Source organism: Kogia breviceps, chromosome 13 (assembly GCF_026419965.1).
Source record: "Kogia breviceps isolate mKogBre1 chromosome 13, mKogBre1 haplotype 1, whole genome shotgun sequence".
Taxonomy (NCBI): domain Eukaryota; kingdom Metazoa; phylum Chordata; class Mammalia; order Artiodactyla; family Physeteridae; genus Kogia; species Kogia breviceps.
Genome location: NC_081322.1, coordinates 89,116,475 through 89,129,108, shown reverse-complemented (window position 1 = coordinate 89,129,108; position 12,634 = coordinate 89,116,475). Strand labels below are relative to the sequence as shown.

Below are 12,634 nucleotides of genomic sequence, written 5' to 3'. Positions count from 1 at the left end.
AGTAAAGGCTTACGTGACAGAACCGCTTACCAGTTAGCCCCCAGGTTAACACCCAGCTGGGAAATTTCCCAGGTGTTCTGTATCCTCCGCCCACCTCACCTGCCTCTTGGCCTAAATTGTCAATCCAGTGACCACCTGTCAGAGGGACACACCCGGGCAAGCTCGGGAAGAGAACCTCAAGACAATGAAAAGCTCTCGTTGAATTAGGGAGGTTTTATGGAAGGAGGGAGTCTGTTAACATGCGGGCTGTTGCTCTTATTCGTGCAAAAGAAGCAAACACGTGTTTGAAAAGTTGCATCAGCTACTGTATCTGGGCCTATAGCAGATGGACTTGTATAGTATTTAGCCTCTATGATGTGTGTCTTGAATTACTCCCAAGGTCTCTACCAAATTCAAGCAGAGCTGGTCCGCTCCCTTTAAAATCTGTCATTTTGTGATATGAATAAATTCATATTAACCTTTTTTTTAGATATGGTAATTGTCCTAGTCTACCCAGGCGGCCATAACAAAATGCCACAGACTGTGGATGGCTTCAACTAGAGACATTTATCTTGGTTTCCCGTGGGAGCTCTCTTCTGGGCTTGCAGACGGCCTCCTTCTCTCTGTGTCTTCACACGGCCTTACTTTGTGCTCAAGGAGAAGGAGAGAGAAGTCCCTGGTGTCCCTTCTTCTTCTTATAAAGACATCAGTCTTGCTGAATCAGAATCCCACCCTCACCGCCTCATTTAACCTTAACTACCCTCCACAAGACTCCGTCTCCAAATACAGCCACATTGGGCTTGAACATGTGAATTTTGTGGGGCACAGTTCAGTTCATCCCAGGGAAGGTATGGTGATTTTGTCTAAAACACACATGAGCATGCCCCTTCTGGAGATACGAGTGGGAAAAGTTCAGCCGGTTGGTAGCTCTTGGGGCTGTGTGATATGCCCATGGGGGGGTTCCAATGCTCTTCTCACTGTTACTGCATCTAAAATTTTCTGTGATTAAAAAAGGATCGTGAGGGCTTCCCTGGTGGCGCAGTGGTTGAGAATCCGCCTGCCGATGCAGGAGACACGGGTTCGTGCCCTGGTCCGGGAAGATCCCACATGCCGCGGAGCAACTAAGCCCGTGAGCCATGGCCGCTGCGCCTGCATGTCCGGAGCCTGTGCTCCGCAACGGGAGAGGCCACAACAGTGAGAGGCCCGCGTACCGCAAAAAAAAAAAAAAAAAAAGGATCGTGAAAACAAATAGATGGTCAGATACAAAATATCAAGTAGGTAAAGTTGCAACAGAGAATCTGCTGGCCTCCCTCTGGTTTAAGCTGTGGGTGGGAGCCTGTGTCCCACACGCTGGGGGCGGGCACATTAGGGGTGTGAGGTCTGTGCAAACACAGAGGGTTGGGGGCACCCATGGGGTCGCTGGTGGTCCCAGGGCAGCTCCCGACCCACGCAGCAGGGGCTCCAGGACTGAGAAAGAAGCAAATTCTGGGGGCTGTCAGTGAGGGAGTCGGGACGTAGACGCTCACTCATTTCTTTCGGGTCCTCTTGCAGCCCCCAGATAAAACTAAGACTGTCCCCAGGGACAGAGCTAGAGCAACGCCTGCTGCCACCGTCTGGGGTAATCACTGCTGCGAGACGTACCGTGGCTGCCGAGGCGGTGGAGGAGATCTAGGTCTGTCCTCTCTAGTAGAGATGGTCCAATGTTTCTCCAGTTCTCAACGGCCTCAGAGAGTTCTTGGGTGTTGGGGTCAGTCCCTCCTGTTGACAAAATTGACCCACTTCACAGAATCCGCTTACTTTTTAGCTTCAGAGTTTGGAAAGCGGGGGCAGGATTGGGGATTCCATCCCGGGTGTGCCCGCGGCTCACCTGAGCAGATCGCTTTCTTTCTCCTCCTGTGGTTCACCTGAATGTAAAGGAGCACAGAAACGATTAACCCTGACAAAGGCCACTGCCTGTGACGACCAGCAGCCACACGACCCCCCGGTCCTTAATGAAACGTGCGCTGCGTCACCGAGGGCTTCCGTCATTCGGAACTCTGCGCCTGAAATACTGAGATACAGACCGCGTTTGTGTGCTGCCTGGCAAGAAAACGCTCATACAGTCAACCCGGAATTATTCACCTTGACGTGCTTTTTGAGTTCTCCGTGAAGAACTTAAACTCCGACCTAGCCGGCCTGTGTGGTTAGCAGGCTTTTTTTTTAGCACCTCATAAACCTTTTGTGCACAGAGAATTCAAATTTATTTTATTATTAGCCGAAGGAAAATGTAATTAGACACAATACATTTTAATGACGTCCAGAAATGGCTTTTTTACTCCTCACTATTTGGATTTCTCCAATGAATTGTACTTAAAGTCAACTTACTGCAGGACACGGTTTGCCTTTGAGGAGGTAGTAATTGAACTGCCGAGACTCTGAAAAATCATTCTCTCTGTATTTATATATTTATAAGAGAGTAGAATTTTCTAAGCACGTGAGCTGAGCGCGCGGCTCTTAAAGGGCAGCAGAGGTGAATGGGAATCTGAAACAGCGGATAATCCACATCCCGCGTTAGACTCGGATGCTGCACGGTCGGAATTTTTTGCAGTGGCCTCAAAGCCTGTCTTTTTAAACTTAAACTGACGCTACAGCTGGTGGATATTCCCTGAAGACATACCAGCTGCCCATCAGAGCCTGCTGACCGGTGGGAGATGCCACTCTAAGATTTGAAAACCCAGAAACGTATTGCACAAGTCAGAAATCAGTCCTAGGATCAACGATGGTTGACTGTACTCAGCTTTAAATTTCCTTTCATCCGACTCACACCTTTGCTCTTCTTTTAGTACTGAGCTAAGAGCCGGCGTTCCCTAGCCGGTTACAAAGCGTGTTAAATGTCTTTGATGCCACGTACCACGTGGTCCCAATCTAGCCACGAGGACCCAGTGTTGGCTGCGACAGCCTCCCGTGGAGTACGTCTGAACCTCGGCTGATCTCTCGGTCTCAGCAGGGAGAGGCAGCCGGGCACAGAAGGCGTGGCCCTGGGCCTCACGCCTCCTTGGTGGTTGAAAGTCCTTCTGCTTATTTGATCTACACGCTTTCCATTCCCCGGGGAAGGTGTATCAGTTCAAGTTCACCGGACGGCACCTCCCCAGGACGCGCACACTCCCAGGTGCTGTAACTGAGCCTCCATCCACTCGGCCCTCAGCCTGTGCACAGCTAACACTAGTTCCGGGGACGCGCTCCAGTCCTTCCATCTAAACCCTGTGCCTCGGGGCTTGATGGTGGCTGAATCGATGCTATATCCCTGTGCTTGATGCAGAGCTAGGGCAGCACACGGTAGCCTGGGGGATTTTTAAGAGCAGGCAGACCTCCAAGCCAGGGTTCTCTGCAGGGCAAAGCAAGGCAAAGCACAAAGCCAGCCGGGGGCAAAGCCCGGCATCTTCAAAGCACACTCGCCGCCTCTGCCGCCTTGCGCTGCGTAATTTCCAAATTCTAAAAATGACTCAGCCGAGCCTTGTGCTTTTTAATTAAGCTTCTCTAGCCTAGCAGCTTACTTCCAAACACAGTCAGCTCTGATCTCATGAACTCCAGCGTGACTCTGGAGCTCTTGGCGAGGTAACGGGTACGGGGCTGAGACCCGAGTCCTCTCCCTCGTGGTCCAAGATGCTGAAGGTGCCGTGGGCCAGGCACGTGAAGCCCCCCGTCGCCCGGCGAGCTCTCCCTGGAAGAGCCGTGTGGGCCACCGGGTCGGCCACTTATCTGCAGGGAGAGATCCCACATCACGCAGCTCGTGGTGTAGCTCCCGGGTGTGGAAGGAGCGCCCCAGCCGCCTTTGCCTCAAAATAAAATGCTCAGGAATAAAACCCGCATTCTCTGCAACAGCTCACCCCTCAAAGCCCCCAGCCACCTGCTCCGCCACGAAAGCTTCAGTGCATTGTTTCCACATCAAAGTAAAGTATCAAGACCAAGTACAAAGGTAAAAAGTAGAAAAGCAGAAAAGCAAACACCCACTCCTATGGCCTTTCCCGTCCCACTCTCCAGGGTTTTCTATATAATATGGATTTAAATCTTACATATGTACGTTGTAAGAAAAATTTAAATCCACATTATATACTTTATGTATTACTATAGGTTTATATATATATAATGCTTGAGTGATAGAATTTATGTTATCATATTGTTATATATTCCTTATTAGTTTATTGTAATGTGTTTTAGTACATATATAGCTGATTTCACTGTTGTACAGCAGAAACTAACACACCATTGTAAAGCAATTCTACTCCAATAAAGATGTTAAAAAAAAGTTTTTAAACAATTAAAAAACACAAAATGTTCCTACAGTGCGTACGTTCTACAGCTTGTTTCCTCTCTGTTGACTTGACAGACTGTTGTGTCAGTTCACGCAGCTGTGTCTCCTCCCGGGTATCCTCGTCTTACTAGCGGTACCTGCACGTGTGAACAGTGTTGGTCTTGCGCATGGTTTCCTCAGTGGTGAATATTTAGGTTGTCTCCAGTTTCTGTTTGTTGGCTTTGCTATTACAAATATTGCAAAGACAAACATTTTCTTCTTTTCGAGTTTTTAAAGATCACATTTTGTTTGTTTTTAAAGTTTATTGACGTATAGTTGATTTACAATGTTGTGTTAATTTCTGCTGTACAGCAAAGTGACTCAGCTATACATCTGTATATATATTCTTTTTCGTGTTCTTTTCCACGATGGTTCATCACAGGGTATTGAGTAGAGCTCCCTGTGCTCTACAGGAGGACCTTGTGGTTTATCCGTTCTGTGTATTATAGTTTTTGCATCTGCGGACCCCAAACTCCCAGTAGTTCTCTTCCCCACCCCTCCTTCCTCTTGGCAACCCTAAGTCTGCTCTCTATGTCTGTGAGTCCGTTTCTGTTGTGTAGATAGGTTCATTTGTGTCGTATTTTAGATTCCACTTATAAGGGATATCATATGGTATTTGTCTTTCTCTTTCTGACTTACTTCGCTTAGTATGATAATCTCTAGGTCCACCATGTAGCTGCAAATGGCATGATTTTATTCTTTTTAAAGGCTGAGTAATATGCCATTGTATCAGTATATATCTACACCGAGACAAACATTTTCTACATTTATTTCTAAGCACTTCTGAAAGTAATTCTGTCGGATAAATTCATAAAAGTTGAGTTGCTCTTCAAAAGACAGGTGTATGTTATACTTTGGTAGATAACTCCGCTTCTACCTTGCAAAGATCATGCCAGCTTAGGCTCCCACCTACCGCCGCAATGTCCAGCCCCAGCCAAACCTACTGCAACTGGTTACTTTACATTTTGCTAATTTGTTAGGCAAAGTGTTACTTCGGTTAAATGTGTACGTGCCCCCGTTAGAGGGACTGAGCACCTCCTCAGGTAGGAGAGCAGTCGGTATCTGAGTCCCGCCCCCGTTTTTCTTCTGGGCATGTTCCTTTTTTCTCATTGATCTCTGGGAGCTCTTTGCATAGTAGAGAGTTTGGTCCCTTGTCTGTTGTATATGATGCAGCTATCTTCTCTCCACCAAACTTTTATCCTTTTGTTTTCCTTAATGATAAACTTGAACTGGGACCCATCGCAACAGCAGTCAGGCCTTCAAACAAATCGACAGAGCTTAGAGGGGTCACGATTGAAGGGCTCCCTGAGGGCCCCTGGGAGCAGAGCACCCTGGGAGCAGAGCACCCTGCGTGCCGCCCTCGCGCTCCTCAGGCCTGGGGCAGGGGGGACAGAAGAGTCACCAATGCCCGGGCCAGCGTCCCTGTGCCCGGTTCCTGCTGACCTGAGACACTCAGGGGGTGGCCTCCTGCGTCCTGGCCAAGGAGCGGCCGCTCCCCCCCAGGTTGCTGGTGGCTCTGGGCCGGGTCTGGAGTGCACAGGGCAGAGGGTTACCGCTGAGCATGAGTGTCTAGTGAGTGATGATCAATGATTACCCGCAAGTTTTTGTTCTGGGTATTTTTGCCGTGTATCAAACCACTGGCACCACCCAGACAGAATAAAGTGTGGTTTCATGTGGTTCAGCCTGTCTAATCTCCGTTTTACCTCACTCTCCAACACACACACACCTCACACCTGACACACACACCCCAAACACACGTGCACAACCTGACACACACATCTCACCTGACGCATACACACGCATGCACACACATCACATAGATGCACACGTGCACACACATCACATAGATGCACACACACCTGGCTCACACACGTGCACGCACGCACACACGCCACGCACGCACGCACGCCCCGCAGGGTTCCCTCGCCGCGTCGTGGCTGTTGACTCTCCGCTTGTCACCTGCAGACTCTCCCGGCGTCCCGCCCAGCGCCAACGCCCACCATCTGTTTAGAGGATTCAGCTTTGTGGCCTCCAGCCTGGCCCAGGAGCCCTCGCAGCAAGATGGGCCCAGAGCCACCGTTCACCCCATCGTGCAGGTAGGCAGCCCCCCGTGGCGCAGGCGTCCCGCGGAGCCCGACTCCGCCCGCCCCCGGCGCGCTGGGGCAGGGAGGTGGCCGAGTTGGGGTGCGCTTCCTTCACGAGCCCTTCCCCCCGCCGCCCTGGGCTCCTTGAGATGTGGTGACCTGAGCCATGCTTCACGTTCGTCCTCGAGACAGAAAGGGTCCTGCGAAGGGTGTCATCGTGGTGCGGCTGCGGCTGGAGCCCCGGCAGGGGTCGCGCTTGGGGGTCTCTGCTGTGCAGAGCCGAGCCAGCACCGCGAGAGAGGGGCTGGGTTTGTGGGCACCAGTCCGCATCACAAAACGTAGTCTCGGGGGGTCAGTGAAGGTGCTATTTTTATAAGGACGTTTCCACCGTGTAAACGTGAGCAGAGGTAGAGAATCTCAGAAGGGCTCAGGACCACATTTCCTTCAAGAAGCAAGCCAGGGCCAGTGGATGGCGTTGGATTTCCACGTTTCTCTCCCCAAGGGGCTCTGGTGAAGGGGACACGTGCTGTGGCGGTGTCCACTGTAATGGGTGACTCTCCCTGCGCCCTTAGTCAGGAGGGTGAGGGTGGCGAGGGGGCGTCGGGGCCAGATTCCCAGTCAGACGCCGGCATCCGGGCGCCGCTCTGTTCGCCAGCGTCGGAGCTGTGCCCGGTCCCAGGGGCGTCTGACCTCTCACCTCTCTCGAACCTCTGGGGGGAAGCAGGCGGCTCAGCCGACACAGGGTGCTGGGTGTCTGAGAACAGGGTCCCGACCCGACAGACGGGGAAGCTGGGTTGAGATCTGGAACCACTGCCGGCTAGCTCCGTGACTGTGGTCCGGGGACGCCCCCGCCTCCTGGCCTCCGTGTCCCCACGTGCGAGGGCCGAAGCCTCCTTTGCACCGCACTCGGAGCCCTTGCGCGAGAGGCCCCTGATCGCGCTCTCTGCCCGCCCGCTCTCTCTGCAGCAGTTACACGGGAACAACACCCGCTTCACCGACGGCTATGAGGTCAAGGAGGACATCGGGGTGGGCGCCTACTCCGTATGCAAGCGCTGTGTGCACACGGCCACAGACGCCGAGTACGCCGTGAAGGTAAGAGCGCGGCACGCGGCGGCCGCATCTGCAGCTGCCCGGGCCCCGGGCCCCGGCGGGCACGCCCAGCCTCGCAGACACTCTCCCTCGGCCTCTTCTGAGCTCTGACGCGGGGCCGTTCCATTGGCTTTGATATTAGGTCCCCCGTTAAAAAGCTATTTTGCAAATCGTGAATATGTTCTGCTCCAGCCGACGTGTAGGTCCTGACCACCTTTAGTAAGTTTCTACATAAAACACCCTGGAACAAAAGCTCCGGGCACTCAGCATTTTGGAAAATGTAGAGTTGGGGGCCAGGCAGAGCATTTGGGGAAGGAGGGGGAGAAAAGGGAGGGAGGGAAGGAGGAAAGGAGAAGGGAAAGGAAGCTGCAGTCACCAAAACTTAAAGAAATAAATAGAATCCAATATTTTGTAATATTTGCAAAACCTTAAGGAGAGAGCTGGTAGTCTTACCCTGAATCATCAAGAACAGAAAACAGTAAGAGGGAACTTCCCTGGTGGTCCAGCGGGTAAGGCTCCGCGCTCCCAATGCAGGGGGCCGGGGTTCGATCCCTGGTCGGGGAACTAGATCCCACACGCGTGCCGCAACGAAGAAACCCGCATGCCAAAACTAAAAGATCCCGCATGCCGCAACTAAGACCCAGTGCAGCCTAAATAAATAAATAAATGCATAAGAAAAGAATGACAAGTACAGCCCAGTTTGGCACTCTCTCCATCCTGCCTTTGGCTTCTGTAATCGTTGCTAAATTAAATATTTGATCTGGAAATCCAAGATACCAGTTTCTTCCTGGTGCGTAAAATGTGAATGACAGCTGAAGTGTTCTGCTAAAGTCATAATCTAATTTTTGTAAAGAGCATAAATTGTACACTCTCCCTCCAAGGGAGTGAGAGCTGGTCTGTCCGCCACTCACCCGCTCAGCTGACCTGGAGGCGCTTGAGGACCCAGGTCCGGCCGGTGGTGTCATGGTGACCGGACCATCCTGGCTTATCCCAGACTCATCTGGAGCATGTGACACTACCCTGCTCTTCAGAGAACTTGGGGGGCAGGTAGAGCCTGTCCAGCAGGCAGCCATGTAAGAAGAGTCATTCCGTCCTTGTCATTTTCCTGAGCTCCGAGAAAGTGGTTCAAAACAGTGGCGATGAAGCGATGGCCTCGTCCCACCTCCACCCACGGCTCCACGGCCGCTCTGTGACAGCAGAGACACCCTCGTGTCCTCTGGGACGTCTGCCCGGTGCTTGTGGCCCTGAGGAAATGCTCTGCCCTGTCAAAAAGGTCACCAGCCCCCAAAAACGCAGGCCCGTTGGTTCAGTTTGGGGTTGGGAATTTGTGGCTCTTCGGCCAGTTTAGCTTGGATGCCTCAAACGAAAAAGAATGTTTGCATTGGAGGAAGGCTCGGTGTGTGGGTCCCTTGGGGCCATGGTCACCGGCCTGCCCGGTGTCTCCAACACGCCGAGGAGTGGCTGACGGAAGGAAACATCGCACGAGTTTAAATTCCCGGGAGAGGGAGCTTGAGAGTGCAGTGGGGCCACTGGCATGTGGGTCTGATATATTTCGGGATTTGGATCGTTGAGGAATTTTATTTTTCCCCGTCCTTGGGAGAGACGGTAGTGGAGCTCGGATGTCACCCTTCCCGTGTCCAGACGAGCCAGTGGTGGAGAGGAGGCCCTAGTCCTGCCTCAGGCCAGAGAATTTCATTTTTACTTTAAACATATTGCACATACGTCATAAGCGTGCATAGGCGTCTTAAAATTCTTTCTGCGTGTGTCATTTCTCGCAGAATTTCTTTAGACAGTTTATCAGGTGCCCAGCAGCAGTCCTAGAAACAACTGCGGCTTCCACCGAGTGCAGACAAACCCGTCTAGTGTTTGGCGAGCTCGCTGACCCCGATGCCTTTCTAGAAAACAGTCTGATACTGGGAGGTGTCGGAAAATAAGTCCCCAGACAAAGGCAGTAGTGTCTTGTGTCTCCATATCCAGCTCTCACAAAAAGACGCCATCCGAATCAGCTTTGTCAACAAGTGGCTTATAACTCGACCTCCAAAGATCAGACCCCACGATGGGACTTTCTGGGGAATTTCAGCCCCGGCCTCTCTGGCAACAAAGCCAGGAGCTGTGGCTGCAACTGATGGAGAAAGAGCGAGCCAGGCGTCCTGTTTCTGTTTTACAAGCCTTGAAGTTCCCTGGGTGAACTGGGCAGGTGGACGTTACAGGGATTTCCCTCACCCTCTCCGAGACTCTGGTGGGTCAGCATTCATTGTCTGGAAGATGCTTGAATTACCCGTGCCCAGGACGAAGCAGCGACTTTCCAGTGAGACGAGTGCCCGGGACCCAGGGCTGTTTCGGGGCACGTTTTAAGCCGCTCGCTGCAGGTCGATTCATCCATCCGAGGGCAGGTTTCCTCCAAAGATGAAAGAGTTGTCAGGAGTGCCACGGCAAAGAGTGTTTAGAATGAGCCCGTTTGCTACGCAAACTGCTGTAACCACCTAGGGTCACTATTCTGTTCCCTTTCCAGCGTTTTCCGGGTAGACCGCAGCTGAAACGTGTTTGGGCTTTTTTCTGCTCTGTATCTTGATGGGCAGCAGTGCCCCAGTTACTGATGGAGGAACTAAGAAGCCGCACGGCTCGGCGTGTTCTCGAATATAACACGGAACCCGGGGTGCCGTCCCGTGACTTGGCTGAGAGTGGGTCTCAGCTCCGCAGAAGCCCCGTTGAGATTTAGCCACTAGAGTTTAGCATCGCCTGCCTGGGCCACCACAGTCTGCAAACCCAGCTCTGCAAATTCTTGGATGGAAAACGGTGTCTGTTTCATTTTGAGAGACAATCCCGTCCGGGCCCTCGTCCAGCTATGGGGGGCGGTTCAGGAACTTCCCCGCTGAGTTCAGAGCAGCAGGAAGAGAGCAAGGCCCCAGTGGACGGTAGCACTGTGGCCCGAGTGCGCGGGCTTTGCCCGAGGCCGTCGTACCGGGGTGATTGTGCCCCCCACCCCGGGGACTCTGGCAGTGTCTGGGTACCCTCTCATGAGCACACCTGGGGCGGGAGTCGCTCCTGGTATGTGCTGTCCAGAGGCCCGGGTGCTGCCCTGCCTCCTGCAGAGGACGCCCGCCCACGCACCCCGGAGACTCACCCAGCCAAAATGTCTGCGTGCCGAGGTTGGGAACCCCAGCCGAAAGCATAGAATTAAGGGTGTCTCACGTAGCTAAGTTCCGGCAGCTGGTATCCGGAGACGAGGAAGGGTTTTCCCTCTGTGTTGAGCCCCTGCTCACTGTTTTGGCAGCAGGAAGGTGATGGACCAAGAGCACAGCGGCTCCCACCCTCTGCGCAGGGGCAGGGATCCAGGTGCGGTCCTTCTGAGGGGGTGGCGGTGCCGGCCCGGAGCGGTCAGCCTCCAAGCTCAAGAGCATGGGATACAGCGGGTCTCACATGCTTGGAAATACCATTGTTCTGCTTTAAGTGTATGTCTGTCTTACGAGTACCTAATTTTGCACAATAATTATTCTGTCATCATATTAACTGCATTTAAGTTAAACTTAACCAATATACTTAAACCAGCCCACCCCAGTATATCCCCCGGCAACAAGATTGCCGGCTTTGCATTTGCTACCAGCAGCGTATTTATGCGCAGGTCCTAAATTAGTGAGACCAATTCTAGCTACCACTTAACAAAACGTTTAGGGCAGTGCCCACATGGAATAGCGACTCGGTAAGTGTGGGTTCGCCCAGAGTCTGGATCCCTCGGCTCGGTCCCTCCCTTCTGCTGTGGCAAAACACCATCCGGCTGACCGGGATCCTCCACCGGGAGAATCTGGCCTCAGAGGACAGGATGCTGATGCCCTCCTCCACCTGCTAGGGGTGTCCTCCCAGTGCACCTGCCTTGGGCTGGGATGGCTGACTGAGAAAAACCGTGACGTTCTGTCAGACACATCCCAGTGAACAGATGTACCCTACTTTCTACGATCTTGGAGCTATTTCCATGGGACAGAATAGCTCAGGAGTCCGGTGTGAGACTCAAGTCCACCTTTGTCTTCCTAGCCAGCCCCAGAGGCTAGTGGTAGGAGGTGAAAGTGTATAGCACTTTGAAATAAGCATGACATCATGCTGCATGGATGCCAAGGCATTAATGCACCTGTCATTTAAAATAAGACTGAAATGGAATCAACGATGAACTGCAGAAAGGAACTGTGATGGAGTAGGATTCAAAGGGGAGAGGTGTATTTGGAAGGCAGAGACAATTAGTATTCTTATTTCATGAAAGGTTCTGTACTCACTTTACAAAAATTGCACAGGGTTTCATGTTTGTTTCGGTGTTAGGTCTTTGTGGCTTGACGTGATCAGGTGCGTATTCTGGACCCTGCCATTTGCACAGACCCCCCCTCTCAGTGGTTTCCGTCTCGCTCGGGTGGAGCCCAGATCCTTGCAGTGGCCAGCAGGGCCTCACAGCCCCGTTCCTGGGGCTCCTCAGGCCCCTCCTCTGTCCCCAGCCCTCCCCCACAAGGACGACACACTCCTCCCCGAGCCCAGAAGTTTCCTCCGCAGCCTGGGTGCTGATCTCTCTGACCACGGTGTCCTCCCTAGGCTCCTCACCTTCAGTACCTTCTTTAGGGCTTTTGTAACCCCTGACGTGCTTCGCAGCTCATTTCCTGTCTCCACACCCCCGTTATGGTGCTTGGGGGTGTCGAGGACCAATGTTACTTAAGAGAGAAAAGGATCGGGAGCTCCCTGGCGGTCCAGTGGTTAGGACTCCGCGCTTTCACTGCCGGGGCCTGGGTTCAGTGCCTGCTCGAGGAACTAAGATCCCACAAGCTGAGTGGTGCAGCCACAAGAGAAAAGAAAAGAAAAGAAAGGCGAGAAAGAGAGAGAAATATAAATCAGGGGCTTTTCTTCAAATTCGAAATCACCTCATCCCTTTCTTTGGCTTTTTTATTGTCTGAGTGGGCAGTACAGCTGCTCCGTAGAACATTTCTTGTCTCTAGAATGCATTTCATCCTGCAGGGACCCCCCTGTTCACTACCCAGTTCCTTTCATTCATTTTTATGAATTTTTTATTAACGCTTTTTTCCGAGGCAGACGCAGTGCCAGGTTCCAGGCAAAACCAAACCTGTTCTCGGGGAGCTCACAATCCAGCCATGTAGGGGTTTTACTGATCACAGAACCA

At 52.4% G+C, this 12,634-nt stretch overlaps 1 protein-coding gene across 7 annotated transcripts in view; it reads left to right on the top strand.

The window, feature by feature from the left end:
- RPS6KA2 (ribosomal protein S6 kinase A2) overlaps window positions 1-12,634 on the top strand; it is a 348,075-nt gene that overhangs the window by 316,717 nt on the left and 18,724 nt on the right. For all 7 annotated transcript variants that reach the window (XM_067011135.1, XM_067011137.1, XM_067011138.1 and 4 more), the window contains 2 exons: window positions 6,275-6,405; window positions 7,360-7,485. In XM_067011135.1, the coding sequence (XP_066867236.1) occupies window positions 6,275-6,405; window positions 7,360-7,485 (257 nt within the window). The remainder of the gene's footprint in view (window positions 1-6,274; window positions 6,406-7,359; window positions 7,486-12,634) is intronic.